This window comes from Chelonoidis abingdonii, chromosome 6 (genome assembly GCF_003597395.2).
Source record: "Chelonoidis abingdonii isolate Lonesome George chromosome 6, CheloAbing_2.0, whole genome shotgun sequence".
In the NCBI taxonomy this organism is placed as follows: Eukaryota; Metazoa; Chordata; order Testudines; family Testudinidae; genus Chelonoidis; species Chelonoidis abingdonii.
Genome location: NC_133774.1, coordinates 72,135,336 through 72,157,994, shown reverse-complemented (window position 1 = coordinate 72,157,994; position 22,659 = coordinate 72,135,336). Strand labels below are relative to the sequence as shown.

The 22,659-nt window shown below is 39.2% G+C and overlaps 1 protein-coding gene across 2 annotated transcripts in view; it reads right to left on the bottom strand.

The window, feature by feature from the left end:
- Positions 1-599: 599 nt before the first annotated feature.
- The window catches only part of CAMK4 (calcium/calmodulin dependent protein kinase IV), a 305,065-nt gene continuing 283,005 nt past the window's right edge, over positions 600-22,659 (bottom strand). For both annotated transcript variants that reach the window (XM_075067151.1, XM_075067152.1), the window contains exons 8-11: positions 21,738-21,813; positions 10,300-10,426; positions 4,728-4,880; positions 600-1,856 (exon numbers count right to left, since the gene is read on the bottom strand). In XM_075067151.1, coding sequence (XP_074923252.1) covers positions 1,692-1,856; positions 4,728-4,880; positions 10,300-10,426; positions 21,738-21,813 — 521 coding nt within the window. In that variant the 3' untranslated portion in view covers positions 600-1,691. The remainder of the gene's footprint in view (positions 1,857-4,727; positions 4,881-10,299; positions 10,427-21,737; positions 21,814-22,659) is intronic.

The following is a 22,659-nucleotide window of genomic DNA, read 5'->3' as shown; positions in this document are numbered from 1 at the left end:
TTTATTTAGCAAACCTACCCTGTGAATAATATTTCATTACCTTTTCACGTCAACAAAAAACAAATTACTCTGGCTTCTCTCAGTAGTGTTGTTTTTTGTTGTTGCTGTTTTTCAAGGCAAGTTTTGCCAGGCAAAGCAACTTCAAAACAGAGCAAAAGAGGAAGACTGAATAGATTATTAGGATCTTGGGTAACTCTTAGTATTACGAAGTGTAACAAATGCAAATGGGACTGATACATTTCAGCTTCTTTATGTCATTTCTGTAACATACCAATGCATTATGAAATTCAGGTACGATCAAAATAATTAACAAATATATATTGATGTGGATCAGTTTTCAGTTCATATTAATTATGATCAAAGTAAGATAAAGAGCTTGGCCCTGATCCTACAAGTGGATCTATACCCATGTATCTTAATTGGCATCATGGGAGCTCCTCATAGGCAGAGGTGCTGGAACAATTTGTGTAATGGGGATGCTGAGTTACCGAACCAAACTGTAAACCCTGTATATGATGGAAACCACTTCAAGCCCAGGGGTGCACCAGAACCCTCAGTAACTCTAATTCCAGCACCACTTCAAGCCCAGATCCATGCACACAAGTACAGGGATCTGCCCATGTAGCTAATTTTACAGGACTGGCTCCTTTATTAGCAAAATCTGGACTCATTAAGTCTATACTGAATGATGGAAAACTAGTTACTCATGAGGTCAAAGCTTCTGGGTTGTACATATCTATTCATCCACCTAGGTTCTTTATGGTGATGAGCACCGATAAGTATCTGAGTGCCTCCCCAGAGTAAAATCACCCTGCAGTAGAATAGCTTTCTTCAAGTATTTAGAACTTATGTAATTGCAGATTTCCCCCATAAAAACATTTTCTAGTTGCACGGCTTTATAAAGTCATGAATAAATACAATGGCATCTTAAAAAGCTGCGACTACCTTAATCATATTTTACACTAGTCTATCATTTTGTTTTGCTAACATTTTACTAGAGAATGAAATGGTAGAAATCAGAATAATTTTGGTTATCATTAAAATACTGTATAGAAACTGTCAAAGGTAGAGTAAGGCATTCTCAACACGCGCTTGAGGAACATACAGTTTCATGGCCACTAGAACTAATATTTCAATTTCTTACCAGGATTAGTGGAATGTTTTTGTATATAAATCTCCATACTATGTTCTCCTTGTAAACACTTTATAAATATTACCGATAAAAACCTCAACATTTCAGATGTCATTTTAAAAGCATTAGCTTGACATCAGTTCCCATTCATTTACTGAGAGATTACGATTTGGAAAGGAAACAGTTTCAAATAAATGATCTCTAGAAGATGCCTACTTCCGTAAAACAAAACTGAATAGTATTCATTTCAAACGTCACCTCTAAACACTCTCTAAAGATATATGAAGTGTATGCATTAATGTTAGTAGTATTTACTCACTCTCATGTTTCACTTGTTGGTATTACAGAAAATAACATTGTATCCATGACATGCCTGATAGGACAATTTACTATTTTCATAAGCAGTCACATGCATTGAAGTTAGGACCACCAGCTGGTGCATTTTGCACTCCAAAGCAGAGCCACCAGAGAGACCAGGCTTACAAATCTTTCTTGCTGAATGGCAAGATAGCTGGTGCATGAAATGACAGATCTCAGCTGAAATAAGAAAGCAGATGACCTAAGGCGTCTCTCCTGATGCTGCTTCTCCTTCCTGAGTAGGTTTCTCTTCAGGTTCACTGTCTTGAACTGGAGACGGATTACGGCTGGCCTTATTGCTGTCGTGGCTGCTGTGACTACTTGCACTCCCAAGACGAGTTGATGCCACAACAGCTTTCACCGCAGCCTGACAAAGAGAGGAAACTTAAATAAAATCCATGGCGTACACCACCACCTTAGTCTCATATGAACAGGGAATTTTAGTACATTTAGTTAATAAAATGAATTATAAATTTGAAATAATTTAATGACATTTGAAACAGACACTATTTCTGAAGTCTAAATCTTGACTAGCATTAATAGAAACATTTTTTTCAGATGTTTCTGAACCTAATTTAAAAATAAAGCACACCTATCCACTATGTTTTCCCATAAGTATATTCACACTGATTTTTTTCACAAAATATGCCCCAAGTGAAGTAGCTGCTATTATTATTATTATTATTATTATTAATGTTTATTATAGTAGTGTCCAAAACATGCTAGGTTCTGTGTAGATATATAGAAAGACTCTGGCACAGATCCTTGCTGGTGCAAATTGTCACTGCTCCAGTTTACACCAGTTAGGATCTGCCCCTTGATCCCTGCCCGGTAAAGTGGATATTCTTAAAAAACAAAAACATATGGAATATCAGGATTGGAAGCGATCTCAGGAGATCATCTAGTTCAAACCCCTGCTCAAAGCAGGACCAATCCCCAGATGGATTTTTGCCCCAGATCCCTAAATAGCCCCCCCAAAGATTGAATTCACAACCCTGGGTTTAGCAGGCCAATGCTCAAACCACTGAGCCATCCCTCCCCTCTGTAAGGGGACAAGTGGATACTTGACCCAGTGAAGGAGGCAGCAGCCATGGAAGGATTCAAAATGTGGGATGACTTGCTTAGATTGATGGACTAGAAACAGAACATATTACCTGGTAAAAAGATGCAAATTAAAGGTAAGTGTAATGACCTTTACTTTTGGTTCTACTATATGTGTATACAAGAAGCAGTTCTGGTCTACTGTGCTGCAACGAACATCAGGATTAATTCTTGAGTTTCACAGCATTATAATTATATTATAAAAATATGGCTTAATAAACAGACAAAGACAAACTAAATAAGTCCTTCTGTTGGTCTTATATGCAGGAGGTGGAGGTAATTTGATACGTATCATTACTTGTATAATTGTAGCCATATGTGTATTATTGTATATACACTTATTGGCTTAGCACCTAGATTTATATTTCATCCTTAGTTTTTTTGGAGAGAGATTTAGTTTTCATGCTATTAGCTATTGGGTAATTCTGTTCCTGATGGAAAAACATTAACGAAATAAACTTATAAAAAACCATAGTTCTAATTAATCTCAAGTCTTGGGTTTTTTTAAATGTCTAGTTCAAGGTCTCAAAATAGATCTGTGGTGTGAGAATACAAAGAGAATCCACAATGAAATTTGCAAACCAGACACAACCTTTTCTTAGAGACCCTTTGAACAATAAATGTAGAAGTTGACTTAAGAGGAGTTAATTTTGTACTCTTCAGGAAGCGCACTATAAAAGAACAATGGACATATGTAAGCCTGCGCTCTACAGGTCAAGAGTCACTGTGAATTCTATCTAGAGCTTCCCAAGATCTTTGTAAACACTTCACAACAGTTCTGTCCTCTTTTTGCCAACTAGATGTTCTCTCTTACATTCCCTAACAGCACTGAAAAATGAGAACAAGTGAAATTTAAGGGTAATTTCTTACTTGTGAATCTGTCTGTGCATGGACTGGATAGTTCCCAGTCCAGATGCTAGTTTGTTGTTATTTCCATCTGCCCATGATGATGAAGGCATCTCTAAACATGGCTCCACAACAGCTGTTATTCATAAATATCATGCACAAATACTCTATGAAAAATCTCTTCCAAAACAAATACTATAGAAACTAAAGACCAATGTTAGTAGAATGAGGGGGAGAATTGCAAACTCAAGTCAGTTAGGTGCCTAACTGCCATCTGTGCCTTTGAAATTCTTCCCACTAGTGCCGAAGTCTTGCATGCAACTATCCCAACAAAGGGGCAAATGGGTGTTTATTGGCCTGATCCAATTCCCATTGAAGTCACATCTGCACAGCTGGTATAATGATTCAGGTGTGGAGGGTATGTAATTGCCCCAGTGCTTGCGAAGTTACCTGTAATAACAGTGAAGTGCATGTTTGGGCCTGAATGCGCATATTTGGTATTGAACAACACAAGCATTTAATTTTGAAAACTTCCCTTCAGGGTCATAAAGTAAAATGCTCTCAGTGCATGTCTCACATTCCCATTGATACCCATGGGAATGGCATGTGCGTTTCAAGGGTATCGTAAAGCCAAAAATATACTACATTAATAAAGTAAAATATTAACCAAACAGATCAAGCATCCTCCAGGTTTGTAGAAATAGGACTCCATGAGGAATCCAGTGAGTCACCTGCTCAAACTTAGCCCCCTTCTAATCAGCACTCTACGGATGTAGCATGCAGTACTAAACATGAAAAAGGAAAGATTTTTAAAAGCCATTCCTATTCTAGAGACGAGGTGGGTGAGCTAATATCTTTTACTGGACCAACTTCTGTTTGTGAGAGAGAGAAGCTTTTGAGCTTACACAGAGATGAAAGAAGAGCTTTTTGTAAGCTCAAAAGATGGTCTCTCTCACCAACAAAAGCTGGTCCAATGAAAGATATTAGCTCACCCACCTTCTCTCTCTAATATCCTGCAACCAACACCGCTACAACAACACCGCAAACATTCTAAGCAGTTTTGTTTCTATAGTTTTCAGTCAGCTCTGCACATTTCCACTTGTCCAGTTGCACAGAGTGAATGGATTATCTTTAGCTTTTTCATCTTCATCAGTTATTATAGAAAAGGACAGAGGAACAGATGTTTAAAAAAAATTTTTTTTAACCAAACTAAAAATTTTCTGATAGTTTTGTCAGCTTCTTAAATGGTCAATGCTGCTGTATGCTTTTAAAGTTAAGTGCAGAGACTTACCTTAAGTTTACGCCTAGCATTGAATTCTTGAAGTTTCTTTTGTGCATTGTCCATATGTGCAAAATTGGCTGCTTTTCCTGTGACCCAGGGGTGCTGTAAAGCTTGAAAGGTTGTGAGGCGCTTCTTAGCATCAAACACAATCAACTTTTTAACCTATGTCATCAAGAAAAGAAAGTCAACTTTCTTCCCCAATGATATGTAGTGAGACCTACATTATGGGGTTTGTTCTTGGTTTTGTGAAGCTGCTCAGGAAACAAACTATCATTTTTGTTGCAGTTCAACAAAGAAATTCTAGAACTAGCAGACTCAACCCTGGAACATAGGTTGTTAGTATTATCTTCATTTTGAAGATACGTAGTAAGTGTCTTGCTCAAAGACACAAATGTGCTACTGAAAAAAAAAAACTTTAAAAAAAAAATCTATTACTGTTGAATACTATGCTGTGTGAACTAGTGCGTTTTCATTACAACTACAGTAGCCGAATGCATTTGTCTAAGCTGCCAAGGAGAATATAATGCCCAAGTTGCAATATGTTAAACGGTTAATGGTAAATGGGCTTAAGTATAAAAGAGAGAAAGAGACAAAGGCAAAATAAACACATTCACTTTCATTTTGAACCTCTATGTACTAATTTTCTTGTATTGCTTTTATTATAGCTTGAGTAGTTTATAGCACTTCACCAATGAAAAAAATAATCCGGCATGTACTGTAAGTACAATATGCAAATTGATTGTAAAGCATGGCCATAAGAAACATTGCATTTGAATGGCTGACTGCAAGGCTACATTAGAAAGAGTATCAGTACACCTCAAGTTTTAATGTTATTTATAGTGAACAGCAGTGGGAATTAGACTAGACAGCGACTGAAAGAGGCATGTAACATCATGGCTAGTGGTGAAGGTTAAGTGGTAACTGAGGTGTGTTTTAAATGGTGTTGTGAATGGTGTCATATAGTCTTTCACTATCATGAGTCCTTGGCTTTCAGGAACACCAAATCCACTGTTTTTTCCCCCGAGTCTGGAAAAAGTGCTTGGCCATTGACTTTCACTAGTTCTGTGACTGTCTTTGAATCCAAGACTCACCTGTTGGCAGCAATTAGCATCTTTCAACGTAACAATATTTAATTTTAAAATTGCATTTAATAGGCTTAAATCACATATACCTCAAAATATTGTGTATTTCCTGAATCACACTCTTAGCTACTGTATTTAGACCTCTACCACAGCAGAACCAGGGCCTTATTTCAGTAACATTTCACTTGCTATCAAATGTGGGTTTTTTAAATTTTGGGGATTTAAGTTTTAAAGGTGACTGGAAAGTTTTTAAAAATATAAACCAAAACTACCTAATATCCCACATAAAAAGCCATATTTTCAGAGTTAGGCACATGACCTCAAGTACATTCATGCATGCAAATGCCCACTGGTAGTGTGCAAAATAAGGCGTGGGGTTTTTTTTGTTTGTTTTTTAAGTTCTATGTATTCTTACTTTACACTCCATAGAATGTACTTTACAAATGTGCAAGTTGTACTAAGAAAATGGGCTAGGCATTATTGTTCACAGCTCAGTGAAAACATATGCTCAATGCACAGTGGTGGGTCAAAAAAGTAAACAACATTTTAGAATGTTTAAAGGAATTAAACACAAATTAATACAGGGCCAGATTCTATCAGAGGGTATGGCTACACTTGCAGCTGTACAGCGCTGGGAGTTACACCAGTCTTCGTACAGCTGAGTAGGGAAAGCGCTGCAGTCTGTCCACACTGACAGCTACCAGCGCACTGTCGTGACCACATCTGCAACGGCACTGGGAGCGGTGCATTATGGGCAGCTATCCCAGTGTTCAAGTGGCTGCAATGTGCTTTTCAAAAGGGTGGTGGTGGAGTGAGACAGGGACTGTGGGGGGAGGAGGGGAGAGTGGATTTTTGGAGCTGACACTGTGTCAGCAGCTGCCTTGCAAGTTCCGACCCCCCGCCACCCCTCTCTCTCTCACTCACTGAAAGCAAACAGCAACTTTGCTTTTTTCCTCACAGACCAGATAAGCAGCCACACCAAAACGGACCTCCCCCCTTCCGCCCGCCACGCTGCTTCTCTCCTCAAGCCCCCTCCCTCCCCCTCTCTTCAAGCAAACACTAGCTGTGGGTGTTCCAAAGGGAGCCCCCTGCCTCTGCTCATTCACAGCAAACAGGAGCTGTATTTGTTTTTTTGATAAGCAGCTCTGGAGCCCAGAGTTCACAACAAAGAGAGGCATCACAACAAAACAAAGAGTAATCTTCACTTAAAAGGATTATCAGAAGCTTCTGGAGGTCAGTCACAATATACTAAGATTATTCTGTTTACACTGGCACCCCAGCGCAGCAGCAGCAGTGCTATACTCTTTATTCCTCTCGTGGAGGTGGAGTACAAGCAGCGCTGTAGCCACGGAGATACAGTGCTGTATGTGCCTTGCCAGTGTGGCCAGAGAGTGAGTTACAGCGCTATAAAGCCACTAACAGTGCTGTAATTCTCAAGTGTAGCCACGGCCAGAGATGGCAATTCCTGTCATCCTAGGGAGGCACAGGTAAGTAGCAGAACCTGTAAAGTTCTGTTTATTGGAGCTTTATCCACATTAGCAGCTAATAGTAACTGCAGGAGTGCTCCTGTAGGCAGGTGTCACGTTATTGACTTGAGCTGGGACCATATACAACATGGTTGCAACCAAGGTCCTGTAGGGGCACCAAATCTTGTATAAAAGGGATCTATGGAAAGGTTATGATTTGCTGGTTATGATTATGCTGTCTATGTGTTTGCATCATTTTGTAGTTGAAGTTATGAATATTGGCTCTATACTATCTGTATTTCAAACTTATGCTATGCTTCTGGGTGACACCCCAGACAAGCTGGTGTCAGCTCTGCCTAGCCTGCTTGAGGGCCCATTAAGGATCATCAGCTATACAATTGACCCATCGAGAGAAGGCAGATATGCCTTGAGACTCAGCAAAGTATGCAGGGACTTGCCCATGTGATTCCAGACTCCATTTTGCTGTAATTTTCCACAGTAAGCACAAAGAGGTGTTCTTACACCTGGAAAAGACTATAAAAGGCTGATGCTTCATCTCCATCTTGTCTTCAGTCCTGTTTCTGACCTCTGGAGGACTTTGCTACAAATGAAAGCTCTACACAAAGGACTGATGACCCATCCTAGCTGGGGATGTACTCCAGAGATTTGATCTGGATCTTTGCAGTTTATTCTTCACTGCTACACGCCGAACAGACTTTGCCATTACTGTATGTAATTGTTCCATTTAAACCAATTCTTAGCTCTCATGTTCTTCTTTTTCCTTTTATGAATAAACCTTTAGATTTTAGATTTTAAAGGATTGGCAACAGTGTGATTTTTGGGTAAGATCTGATTTGTATATTGACCTGGGTCTGGGGCTTGGTCCTTTGGGATCAAGAGAACCTTTTTTCTATTACTGGTCCCCATAACGAGTAGCACTGGTGGAGATACTGGGAAACTGGAGCGCCTAAGGGAATTGCTTGTGTGACTTGTGGTTAGCCAGTGGGGTGAGACCAAAGTCCTCTTTGTCTGGCTGGTCTGGTTTGCCTTAGAGGTGGAAAAATCCCAGTCTTGGGCTGTAACTGCCCCGTTTTAAGCAATTTGTCCTGAATTTGCACTCTCAGTTGGGTCCCACCTGAACCAGCTTCGTTACAGCAAGGGTCAGGTATTTTCACCACTGTGTGTCTTCTAGACCTGCTGTTAGCAGAGCTAGATGACACAGATTTATCTACACTGGTGCTTCCACCATTGCTCCAACTGGTGGAGCTGCATCTATGTTAGTGTAATGGTGGGAGATTTCCAGAAAAATGCCAAGACCGATGCAGCCTTGGCATGTGGAAGGCGTGGGGAGCTGAGCAAATAGGTGTGCGTGGTGAAGCTGTGTTCCACAGATGTCCATCCACAGCAAGGCAGAGTGGCATTGTAAAAAAAAAAAAAAAAAAAAAAAAGAAAAGAAAAATAAGAAAAATGAGGGAAAAAAAGGTGGACACAGGAGGAGGACTGTAGCCAGTGGATCTAAAAATACACGTATCTCCTGGCTGAACAGCCTTCATGAGCAGGGTGCACTGTGGCTGTGGAGTAGCTCTGCTACTGCTCCATGGCCTAAGCGGGGGAAGAGGGATTCTGTTTATCCCCACCCTGGTGGAATTCCGCCACAAGTACTTTGAGGGAAAAACCACGGCCCTCCTAAGAGCAAGTCAGAGTGTCACTGTCGTGTGTGCGCCCTATGAGTCCAAGCAGCAATTCTGGATCAGTTAGTCAGAATGCCTTTGTGGCTCCAACTGCAATGCAGCTGCTCATCCCTCCCTACAGCATGGGTCATGGCTTCAAAGCCACAAACTGACTCAATCTCTGGTTCAGGTTTTACTCCCAACCATTCAGAATTGAAAATCTCATTAGAGCAACTGCGCTGAAACAACTTGCATAACTGCGGTATGCACACAAAGACCATCCACTTAGCTCTACTGTGGGGTATTGTTTAACTGACCTTTGCCTACACAGAGATGTAAATGACATTTTCTCCATCTCAGAAATACTCTAAATCTAATACAACAACAATAAATACTTCGAACCTCTACAGTGCCTTTCATCTAAAGCATCCTGAAGCACTTTACAAACATTAATTAATGTAGCGTTTTATGGCACAGTTTGTACAAGTGATATGGAACTGAACATTTGTTACTATAATTTTAATGAAATAACTAAATTGTGTACGTATCATTGGGTAAAAATAGAAGTTGGACATGTTCATCTTTGTAGATCAGTATCTTTTGGATCCAATTTACTTTACCCAGTAATCAAAGGATATAGTGCAGATAATGCTCCAGCCTTAGCATTTTACTAATGGATCATACTTAAGGGCAATGACTCTGACTCATCTACTAAAAACTGATCACAAAAAGCTCAGAAATGGACAGAATCTTATAGTCAAACAACAGCTGGGGCCTTTGTAATTTAACCTTTATAAAGGAAAAAAGTTCAAATGTGACATCATACAAACTATGAGGGGCTAGTTTTGATAGCCCTTTTGAGGCTGAAACTCAATGAACAAGAAAGAAATGGAAAGAAAAAGAAAACTACTCAAAGAAATGATATCTACAAAAAAAGTCAGACACTAGAATCTTTAGCCAGGTTCTTTGAATATTAACCTGATCTTGAATAAGTGAGGTATGATGTAGTGTGGGGACTTTTTACTGTAATTTAATAGACTTTTTTTTTTTAAATACATGTTCTGCAATAATCTCTGAATTTCTACAGTGTAATTTACAAGAGTACTTAAAAGCCAAAGCTTTAACTGATGTCAGCAGGGGAAAGAGGTGTTCAGCATCTCTGAAATCCAGGTCACTGGAATCTATGGTTGTTTTTTCATTTTAACAAATTAATCTTGATTTGCAGGCAAACAAGATAGGCTGGGATCAAAGTGAGATGAGGATATATGTAAAAAAACTCCACACAAATACTGTTTGCCTTTGGGGAGCTATGTCACATATACATCAGAGAAAATACTACACTTTGCATTCTTATTGTACTTACCAAATCCTTGGCATTTAGAGACACGTCATCCCACCAGGGGGACACAAAGTCATATTCACAGTTCAAAATTCTTTTAAACATGTACTGGTCTCCCCTTTCATCATAGAATGGTTCAAATCCACAAAGTCTAAGGGGAAAAAAGAGCAAAATTTATCAAATATCTAAGTGATTTCAGGCTCCAAGGAACATTCCTCTATGTGATTTTTACCCACTACACAGCTCTTGTCCCACCCTGCACGTGAAAACAGAAATACTTTTAATTAAAAAACAAAAACAAAAACAACAAACCTTTGCTTGGGTCTTTATACATGTCACTTTAAGTGGTCCCTATATGTATACATACACACACATTATAGGCAGGGCTGATCGCATCACCTATTATTAAGGTTGCCTGACACTTTCCATTATAAGACGCTGTTTTCAGTTGATTATAACTTTGTCAGACTTAACTGTCTGAGCCGAAATTGTCCATGCTGGTTGTCTGCCTCAGGGTGGATTTTTTGGAAACATTCAGGTAAAATAGTTCAGTTGTTTCTGAGAATGATGCTAGGAAAAATGGTGTTTGGCCCATGTTAAAAAATTCTGGTGACGTTGTCTTTGAGATGTTCTAGCACCCAGTGCTTTGGAGCAGAGACTTGACATTTGTTGGGGGGAGGGGGGCAAGTCTAGGTTGAGGCATCTGAAGTGAGAGTAGGGAGACTGTCTCTCCTGTGATCTCAGTAACTCCCTGCTAGTCCTAGGCAGCATGAGCGAGAACTTCAGAGGGCACAAGAATTGGATCTTCAGGAAGGTAACAGGCTGGGACAAGGAGCCTCGTGCAGAAGGAGGACAGAAACTGGGATTGGGAGTTGGGGTGCAGGAGGACTGGGACTGGCTGGGCAAGGCGACTGGTACTGGGAGCCAGGGAGAGAAACAGGGAATGGAAGTAGGGGGACTGGGAGCCAATAGTTAGTGGGGAGACTGAGATTGTATGAGGAGCCAGAGCAGAGACAAGGACAGTCTGGGCAAGGAAAATGGCACTGAGGGGGGATGAGAAGCTGGGGGAGAACTGAGAGTGGCTGGGCAAAAAGACTGGGACAAGGAGCTTTGGACAGGGCCATTACTGAGATTAGATGAGAAGCCTAGAGAGGGAGATTAGGACTGGGAAGCAGTGAGGATAAGGAATGTGGGCAAGGGGTGACTGGAGGCTAGGGTGGGGGTGAAAGGTAGATTGGAGGAGGCACCAGGAAGAGGAGAACTGGGACTGGCCAAGCAAGGAGACTGGGGAGAAGGAACTGAGGTGGGTGAGGAGACTGGAACTGGGAGTCCAGAAGGGTGAGACTATCACTTGCTGAAGGAGACTGGGAGTGGAGATTGGGACTGGCTAGTTGAGGAGAATGGGATGGGGACGAGGAACCAGGGGTGGGGAAGAGACAGGATGAGACAAGGTCAGGTTGGAGGGGATGAGGCAGGAGTCACACTTGGGGGAGAGGGGGATGGGCAGAAGAGAGTCTATGCTCATGGGAGCACAATATGCTACAAAGCCTGGAACAGAACCCAAGATTCCCAAGTCTCACCATTCCTCTGCTGTCAGCAAATATCTCCCATTAGCAACGTGTCCCTATCATAAGCCTAACTCCCCAATCTGGACCTTAGCGTCCAAAATGTGGGTGCCTAGCATGAATCTCCAAGCTTAATTACCAGCTTGGATCTTATCTGGCTGCCACCAGACAGGAATTACAGTGCCTGCCTCGCTCTGGTCCCCCAAACTTTCCCTGGAGGGACCCCAAGACCCAGAAGCTCTGAGTCTTATCAGCAAGGGAAATAACTCACTTCCCTTCCCCCCCTCTCTCCCACCCAGACTTTCCTCTCTGGGCTAACCTGAGAGTATTGATGCAATCTCTTTACATCACAATACCAAGAAGCATGTCTCCTCTATTCCACAAAGAGACAAACCCCAAATACAAGGAAACAGAAATGATTCTCTCTCTCTTCCCCCCCCACCACATCTCCTGTTGCTAGCAGAGCCCTCGCCCAAGAGAAAAACCAAAGCAGTCTAAAAGAAAACTTATATAAAAAGAAAGAAGACAATAAGAAATAAAACTCTGCATCAGTGACAATACAGGGCTATGATTATAAAAATATGAATAAACAGTCTGATTCAAAAAGAAAATGATCCAATTGAAACATCCAGCAGCTACACCATGTAAATACACCTAACACAAAAAGCCTAATATTTTTTCTACCTGTACTTACAAGTTGGAAACAGAAGATTAGAAGATAGAAAGAACTCCATATGCTGAGAACAAACAAAAGACCGTCAGAAACCAAAATCCCCTCCTGACTTTGAAAAATCCAGTTTCCTGATTGGTCCTCTGGTCAGGTGTTTGGTTCCCTTTGTTAACCCTTTACAGGTAAAATAAACATTAACCCTTAGCTATCTATTTATGACAGTCCCTCCTCCTCCAGTGCTTGTCCACACAGCAGTAATAGGTTATAATCCTCTATCAGTTACTCCATTCGCTCAAGTGGCAAAAGCCTGTGCAATGAGACTAAAGGTATCACTCTGATGATGACTCATGTGGGTGGCAACCGGATGCTATGATGGAATTCCTGTATTTTCAATTTGCTTTTTTAAAAACTTAAGAAATCACATTAAAAATACTAGAAACATTAAGATTCAGTCAAGCACTCAAAAGTTCGAGAGTACCACAATTAAGGTTGACTGTGTAACCTTAATTTGGGCTCCTTAGAGTACATATTATGATACAGTCTAATTACATGACTATATACCATTTTTTCAATGGAATTTGTCTAATTCCTTGCACAGAATGGACCTACTCTGGGGATGAATCAGGGTTGTGTAGTGACGGAGGCTGTTGCCTGTAGGACCACTGCCTTGTTTGTTGCGGATGATGAAAGGTGAGCAGGGAATGACCGGGGGGACTGCAGGAAGAGAAGGGATGGTTCTCTAAGTTAAGGCTGTTGAATGCTGCCCTGGAGAAATGGATTCTGTCCCTGACTCTGCCAGAGAGTTCCTGTGTGATTCTGGGCAAGTCATTTAACCCAACATTTTTACAGGTCACTAATTATGCGCACATCAGTTTTTGGGGACTGATGAGATAGCTCTTCTGCAGATCAGACCCTAGGCTGAGTGCTCATAGCTGCAACTGAATTCAATGGAGCTGTGCTTTGAACACATATAGTGCTATATGAAAATGCTACAAATACTCTGAAAAGTTACATCCTACTCATTTCAAATTGAGCAGCCAAAATTAGAGAATACTTTTGACCTTAATCTCTCCATGCCTCAGTTTCCCACATGTAAAATGGTGATATCCCCTCACCTCCTATGGGCGCTATGAAGATAAATTCATTAATGTTTGACACACTCAGGTACCACAGCGATGAATGACATAGCAAAGCCCGGGAGGAAATTAATATTTCTCTCTTCAGCACAGGGTTTTAACATTGCGCAGTAAATAAGCCTAGGGCCACTCACTGAACAACCAAAAATACTGATAAACCAAAATACTGAATAACTGCTCTTTAAATGAGCATCATCCATTCTGTGCACTGAATGAGGCAGGGATCCTGTGGAAAGATAGTATGTAATTTCAGACTGTATCACAATGTATATGTACAAGGGGGTTGAACTAAGATTAAATTAAAATGCAAAGTAGACCCCCAAAAAAACCAAACAAAGAAACTAACCAAAAAAATCAAAACAACGCAAAAAACAATCACATACACCCAGGAAAGCTAGTTATGTCACTGGATTGCTTGGGCCAAATTCAGTGGCAAATCTAAGCGAGTTTAGCTTTAGAGAAACATACACTTTCCTGCCACTTCATGATGTATCAATCATAAACCCACTCTCTACACTTCCTTATGCATACACTTGCACCTATTTAACCCTACGTAATTTATATATCTCTGAATTGGGTCCACTGGTTACAATCCTGCTCCTACTGAAATCAGCCGTAGAACTCCCAATTATTGTATACAACAGCTGGACTTTAATCTGGTATGTACAATGCATCTCAGTAATTTATCTGAATAATGATCCCATCTGCAGATGAGATACATTCAATGATATTTCAGATGGAAGGCAAAGACACAGAAATGAGTGAAAGTCATACAATACACTGCTTCCTGTTTGCATTACACTGTAACCAGGCTCATCATTTTACAGTAATCTCCCATCTAATCAATAAGTGTCCTGATGCTACAGAGGATTAGTGCATATGCTGTCATGTTCTAGGTAAATATGACAGGTAACACAAAATGAAGATAAGAAAATAATGAACTGCAAAGAAAGTGAAGAGCGGTGCTATTAGCTAAATACAAGAGTAAACTCCAGTATCAGTTACCTTGGTTTTGAAAAACAAATATTTCGCACGCTATCTTGTTTTTTTTAAATGAGAGAGATGCATTAAAGCTCAAGGAACTAATGTTCTGAAAAAGCAGCTGCTTGCCTGCGGGTGGAGTGGCTGCATCGTGTTATATAGCTAGCACAGAGACACCAGCCTAAGAATATTCTTAGAACCGTATTCATGCTCAAGGCTGGCAGAGGTGGATTAGATTACAGCAGAATCTTTGAGTGCTCTATTTAAAAGGGTGGGAACGGACTGATGTCCTCTTGACCTCCTCCCCCATTTGTCTGCTTCTCCCACCATCATATTTGTGCTGGCTTCAGTGATGCCCTTTTCCCATGAAATACCCTCCCTCCGTTGGTCTAAGGTCAGTACCCTACCAAGAGCTACCAAGATATGTAGTAGAAATTAGGTAACTAATAACAACAAGTCTGAGGAGCAGTCCGAGGCAACTGATATTTATTTATAAAACAAACAATATATCTAATGCACATAAAATGTACATGTTTTGACTATCTTTGTTCCCAACTTTTGTATATGGCTTGTCTTCTTAGCATATCATGGGCACTACTGGAATGTAAATAAAAAATAATAGCAATCATGCATCCATTGACATATAGAAGGTTTATGGCTCAGATATTCTGCTGTGGTAATCTCTACTGATACAGCATGAGGGCAAGTGAATGTCAGGAAGCTCGTAATGGTTCTGTGATCATAGGTCTAATTTCACACCACCCTTGAGGGAGTTTAAGTGTCATCTGCAAACTTTATCAGGAGTGATTCTGTGTTTTCTTCCAGGTCACTGATAAAAATGTTAAATAGTGCAGAGCAAATAACAAATCCGTGTGAGACCCCATGATGACCCCCAGTTTACATTTATACTTTGTGACCTATGAGTTAGCCAATGTTTAATCCATTTAATGTGTGCCATGTTGATTTTGTATCATTCTAGTTTCTTAATCAAAATTTTGTATGGTATCACATCAAATGCCTTACAGAAGTATATTACATCAATACTATTATCTTTATTCAGGAAAACCTGTAATCTCATAATAAAGAGCTATGAAAATGTTTGACAGGATCTGTTTTCCATAAAGCACTGTTGACTAGCATTAATTATATAACTGTCCTTTAATATTTTTAATTAATTGAGATCCATATCAGCCATTGCATCGTTTTGCCCAGGATCGATGTCAGACTGGCAGGTCTGTAATTACCCACATTGTCCTGTTTACCCTTCTAAAATAGTGGCACAATATTAGCTTTCTTCTGGAACTTCCTCAGTGCACCAAGACTTCTTAAAAATCATCTAGAGAGTTCTTCAGCCAGGTTTTTTAAAACTCTTGGATGCAAGTTATCTGGATCTGCTGATTTAAAAATGTCCAACTTTAGTAGCTGCTGTTTAACATCCTCCTGAGTTACTGGCGAAATTGAAAGTATTTCATCATCATATGATATGCCTTCATCATCTGTTTTTTCCCCCAAACATATAGCAGAAAAAAAAACTTCTGCCTTTTCTGCATTGTTATTAACAATTTTGCCATTTCCATCCAGTAATAAACCAATATCATTGCTAGGATTCTATTTGTTACTTATTGTACCGAACTCTGCTGGCCACAAGTTCTCTTGTGTCCTTTTTGTTCACCTATCAATTTACTACAATTACTAGCTTCTGATTTATATTCATTACTATCAACTTTTCCTGTCTTCCATTTTATGTACGTATGTATGTGTTTATATATAATATAATTAATATATTTATTTCACTTCCCTTCTAAACCGGGTGTGTTTGTTGTTTTTTTAAATCATTATGGGCTTCTTTCACAATTGTGGCACTCTGGGCTTCAAACAGAATGTTCTTAAACAGTTCCACATTATCATTCACACTTTTCTTTTAAAATTCTTCCTCCTAGTTGATTTGGCTCATACTTATTTTCAGCTTTGTGAAACTGGCCCTTTTAAAGCACAAAGTATATATATTGCTGGTTTGCACTTTATTCTGTTTGAACATAAATGTGTTCAAGCCATGATCATTTGTACTTAAGCTACCACTAATTTTTAGTTCCATGGTTTCTTTATCTGTTAAGAGAAAGTCTCATACAGGAGAATTCTATGTTGGATGTCACACTTTTTCAGTTAATAAACTGCATCTACATATTCAGAAATTCCAAGGACATTTTAATACTGGCAGCATGAGACCTGCAGCACGTCACCTGGATTGAAGTCCCAGAGCAATTTTTCCTCTATATTATAGATGGATACTTAAGGAGCAGGTCATCCTGTTCTCTGGTGTGATTTGGTGTTCTGTACCAGACATCAGCAGGTCCCCATCTTGTGTTGTATCTAAGGCAACCAGACAGCAAGTGTGGAAAAATTGGGACAGGGGGTGGGGGGTTATAGGAGCCTATTTAAGAAAAAGACCGAAAAATGGGGACTCTCCCTATAAAATCGGGACATCTGGTCACCCTAGCTGTATCTGTTAGGACACTGATCCATAAGCATTCAAGATCATTTTCCTCTGAGTTGTCAGTGACTTGGAAACAGATAATGTTTTTGACAGTGCCACTCCTCCTACCCTTTTGCCCAGTTGATGTTTCCCATATAGATTATAACCAGTGATTTTAACATTCCAATCATGGAAATCTTCCCACGAGGTTTCAGTACCTACTAGGTCAAATTCCAATTCCTGTTGATATGGTGGCTTATCACTGTTCTGCCACCTTCTCTGTCTCGCACTTATTTTCTGCCCTGTTGCTTCTCCCTCATCTAAACTTACTAGAACACTATAGCAAATCATCAGTAATATTAACTGGAATTGAAATACTAAGGTATAAAACTGGTCCATTTTACAATCATCAGAGAGGACCCAACCCTGCAAGGTGCAGAACAACCTTGATCCCCACTGACTGCAGAGAGAGGTTGCACACTCAGAACCTTTCAGAATCTGGCCTCTATCTAAGATCCCTCTTATTTCCTCCTTTCCTCCATTACCAATGCTTTGAACACATTTTAGGAAACAATCCCTGACAGTGATCCAGCAGGAAGCACCAGCTCGGTGCATGTCGGCTCAGCAGTGTAAAACCACCTCAGCTTCCCATTTTCAGGTTCTTTCCTGTCCTTGCACAAAATGCACTAAGCAGTAACATTGTGTAGTTTCCTATTTGTTAGAGATCTGACATCTTGCTGCTTATAACTATGTACACAATGATTACATAGTGGGTGAAAATGACAATAATTGCTGTAGTGTAGTTGCATGTAGCAGCTAGTTTACTGAGCCCCCATAAGAGCTAAGTCATGCATAATGCAAGAGATTACTTCCTTTTCTGAATATCAAACGAAATCTCAAATGTAAACAGTGGGGAAAAATCCTGTAGTTCTCAGTGGGCTAAGGAATTCATTTCAGCAAGACCAACTGAAGCTCTTGTAACCAGCATAATTAAAGAGAAAATATGCTAACAGCATCCAATTTGACAAGAAAAACAAGGTTTCTCCAAATCAAACCTAAATCTTTTTAAAATTTAACTCCATCCATAATTGTGCAGAGCTAATGAATTAGGAATGCCACAGCTATAACTGGGTGTCACTGCATCAAGGATTAGATTTTGCAGTAAAGTAGAATACAGTTGTTCTAGAGATAATCTGGAAAAAACATAATTGCACATTGACTACTATATGTAAAAATGCCTCACCACTTGCAACATTCCAGTGCTATCTGGCTTTGTTGTGTGTGCTTACATATGGTACTTGCACTTATTCTGTCTGCTCCAGTTGTAGGCTCTGATAAACTAATCTCTACCTACTGCTACAAATATTTTCACAGCGACTCATTAACACCATATGATAATGTTTGTAATGCTTATCATGTGAACTGAAAGAGAGTTTCATAGAACAGGCGACTCTCCTACCCGTTATTACTACTGCTCATGTCTATGCTTCTACACCAAATAGTTAAGTGTTCCACTTAAGCCCATGGTCTTTTTTTCTATATTCAAAATTAGACCAGTTTAAATAAAGCTGTGATTTGAAAATGATTTCAATAAACTGATGCAAAACACAGTGTGGACACTCAAGTTAATTTAAATCAGATTTATATTGACTTACCTTAAATCAATTCCTTACCAAATTAAGATAAAGCAATACAACCCAGGTTTAAATTGAACTAAGAATGTCCACATTGTGTTTTGTACCAAATAAATTAACTGGGTAAAAAAATAAAATCACAATTTTCATTAAACCAGTGTAACACTGACTATAGTCAAGGCCTCATATTTGTTAACTACTATGTGCCTCTCTAATGTGAGATGGGATTTCTGAAAATGTCTTTATAGAAGAATACAAGGCAGATCTTCTGCTGGTGTAAATTGTCCATTAACGTCAATGGAACTACGATAATAATTTACAGCAGCTAAGGATCTGCCCCAATATAACTTGCATTAGAGAGGAAGGGGTAAAACTGGATATAAGAGACAAGGTCTGAGATGTACTCCAGGGCATATTTGTGGCAGGTCTTGAGACAGGGAAACAAATTTTGTTATAAGAAAATAATGGACAACAAAATGATCATAGGTATCCAGAAACGTGGGTCCCAAAATGCACAGCTGCCTGTGTTCCTCTTCAATACACAAACCACAGATCTGAGATTTACACTAATAATTTATGACCTGTGTGTAGCAAATCTCCTCTAAGAGAGTCTTCCATTCTTTCCTATCAATCATACTCTAATTTCTTATATTAAGGAGATCCTGTAACCTATTCTTTTACAGGAAAGAGAAAGCAGATCACTGATCTTATTTATGCTTTATATAAAAAAAATCGCATTTCCCAAGATTTTGTATTAAAATAATTTGTCAGCAATATATATATGTGTGTGTATATATATATACACACACACATACACACACACTCCTACATATATATATAGTGTGTGCGTGTGTGAGAAATAGTGTGTATGTATATAGTGTACACACACACAATATTATATATAATATATATATATATATATATATATATATATATAAAAAAAATAAAAATCCTGTTTTCTTCCCCTTCCCAGAGTGCACTGACTGAAATCATTCCACAAACATGCTGCACAACAAGAGAAAACAAATCAGCCTAGCATCAATGTTGCCACAGGACTAACAGAAGTCACTCATTCTCCCATAAAGAGAATGGTCAGAACAGATGTACAGGATGCAGAATGCACAATGCCCTTCAAATGTCAATAACCTTGTTCAGAACCGTTTCATTTAAGCAAAATAAAATAACTGCAATACTCACCACTAAAAAACCAAGCCATTCTTATTTAGATATCAAACTACAGAGTCAGGTGCCTAACTTTAGGCTTCTCTGTTTGAATATTTGGGCCTAAACTGGGCAAGACAGTTGTGTAAACAGTGCATAACACTATAGAAACCTTATTTGCCTAAAACAATTTGGGACACTTTGGATCTTACAATCCTTTGTCAGTTATATCTCTGACTACAAAACAGTATTGAGTTTAACATTGAATATTTTGAAGATTATGAACCATTTCAATCCAGAAATAGGGCAAACAAACTTCTTTTTCTTTTGAGTGGGAAGGCCATGCCTCTCCCACTCTCTGGGCCCAACAGCTCACCATTTCTTTTCTGCTTAACTGCATGGCAGACTTCCAGATGAGAATCTGGATGTGCATCAGCAGCAATGGCATTTGAATCATGGCATCAAAAATGTTGGAGGTTGAAGTCCCCAGAAACCCTGGTGCAGCTGTGCTCCTTGCTGTTGCAAGGCAGCTCAATTGCAGTCATGTGCTTTGATTTCTTTTTGGCCCACTGTGTCTGCTCTTTTGAAAAGACAATTGTTTCTATTTTCAACTTGCATCAGAGCACAATTCTGTTTTATTCTTTTCTGTCCAGGTTTTTGTGGTATACTCCTCACTGTATAATATCTAAGCACACTAGTAATTTTATTTACAATATAGTTTAGTAAGTGCTCTATTCCCCAAAAGGAAATACATACAGTGTGCCAGATCCTCTGCTGCATCTGAGGAGCTCTCAGCTTTGTGCTTCCTCATTCCTGTGGTGCTCCGAGCCAGGCTGCGTCCCTGGGCTGCGTTAAGTTACACCAGTTGCCAAGATATTATGGCAACTGGCACTTGCCCGGGCATAAGGACAATTCCTGCAAGCTAGCTAAACTAGCTCTAGGGCAGCTATTCAGCAGCTGAATGGGGGAAAGCTCCCCTAATACAGCCCAAGAATGTACAAAATTCATAATAACTACGTTTATATCCAAAATCTTTGTGGGATAATGGTATATCCTTAAGTATTTATTAGTAGCAAATACAATCTGGCATTGCCTATGATATTTCCAATGTAGCTCTTTTCGACAGCTCATAAATGCTTTACTGCTATTTATTTAGATATGAAGAACACTATTTTACATGGTCTCTGTCCTTAGGTGCTTAAAATCTAAAGAGGCAAAACAGATATTAAAGACAAGGAAAAGCTTTATTTACTGTATTTAACCAATGAATCACCCATTATTCAATGTCCAGAGATCACTTGGAGTAATAGGTTTATCCTGTATAAAGTATCTTAAAAGAGATACTTAGGCAGTCTAAGTACAAAGTTAAGTTTTTATTGGGGGATATCAATAATGAATCAAGTTATTAAAACATCGAAACATGGAAATGGAAATAGTGCCTTTGAGCTTTTTCAACCCAAACACAACACTGTGCTAGAAATATGACACATAAATGATTATAAATGGTCCATTTAGTTTCATTGTCTGTGCTGAGTGAAAAGCAAAAAATAAACATAATGTCTAAAATAAATGATTTTTACAATTCTTTCATGTTTAATGAGAGTTTGCAGTAATTTAGACAAGCGATATTATGATATATATGACAAATGTATTACTTAAATCGTCTCTGTGCACCTTCAAATCATTTAAATACCATTAAAATATAACCCATATAAAACAAATTAAGAATTTTTTCACTTTCTGTTAGCACAGTTCAGAAGGTCAGAAAAATCTGTGGCCTTGAAAATGAAACATCAAAATACTGTATTTTATATTTCACTTGGTATTACTGTCTAAACTTACAGGATGTAGGTGATTATTCCCAAAGACCACATGTCCACCTCTGGGCCATAAGCACATCCACGCAGAATCTCTGGTGCTGCAGATGATAAAAACATCATCACTAAAGCAAAAGTCTAATATAGAAATAAATAATACTAATAAAGGTCTGAAATTCCTGACATGTTTGACTTCTTAACTGAGAATGTAATTGCAATGTGTCCTCTTCAAGTACTGTAGAACAAATGGGGCCTGACCTTGAAAGTCTTTACTTAGGTAAAACGTGACAAAGAGTCCTGTGGCACCTTATAGACTAACAGACGTATTTTGAGCATAAGCTTTCGTGTTGGAGCACAAAAGCTCATGCTCCAATACGTTCATTAGTCTATAAGGTGCCACAGGACTCTTTGTCGTGTTTTACAGATCCAGACTAACACAGCTATCCCTCTGATACTTTACTTAGGTGAAACTCCCATTCATTGAGTCAAGAGCAACAGGAATTTTCGCTGAGTAAGGACAGCTGGCATGGACCACTAACTTGTAAAGTCAAGTGTGCAATTTAACTTTGATCTCCAATCTGATTTTAGAGAAGAAACCAGATCCATGAAAGGGATAATGGGCAGCTACAGAAGTATTGTAGCTTGAGTTTTACTGACTACATGACATTTATATTTTTTTAATAGTTCCAGTAATTCTGAAGTCAAGTTGGCTCTATAATTAAGGCTGAAACTCACTCTCCATTACAAGTCCTATTTCAGACCCCATCCATGTCTCTCTGTGCCCAAATCTATTTGTTCTAGATTTTCTCATGTTCAGTCCCCCATGGGAGGAATAGGGTGCTGTTCACTAAAGACTGACATTCTTAAGCGTGGAAAGCTGCAAGAAGGATCACTTCAGAGTCAAGAACTTTTCCTTGAAAAAGCCCTGTTTCCCAACTTAAGGAGTT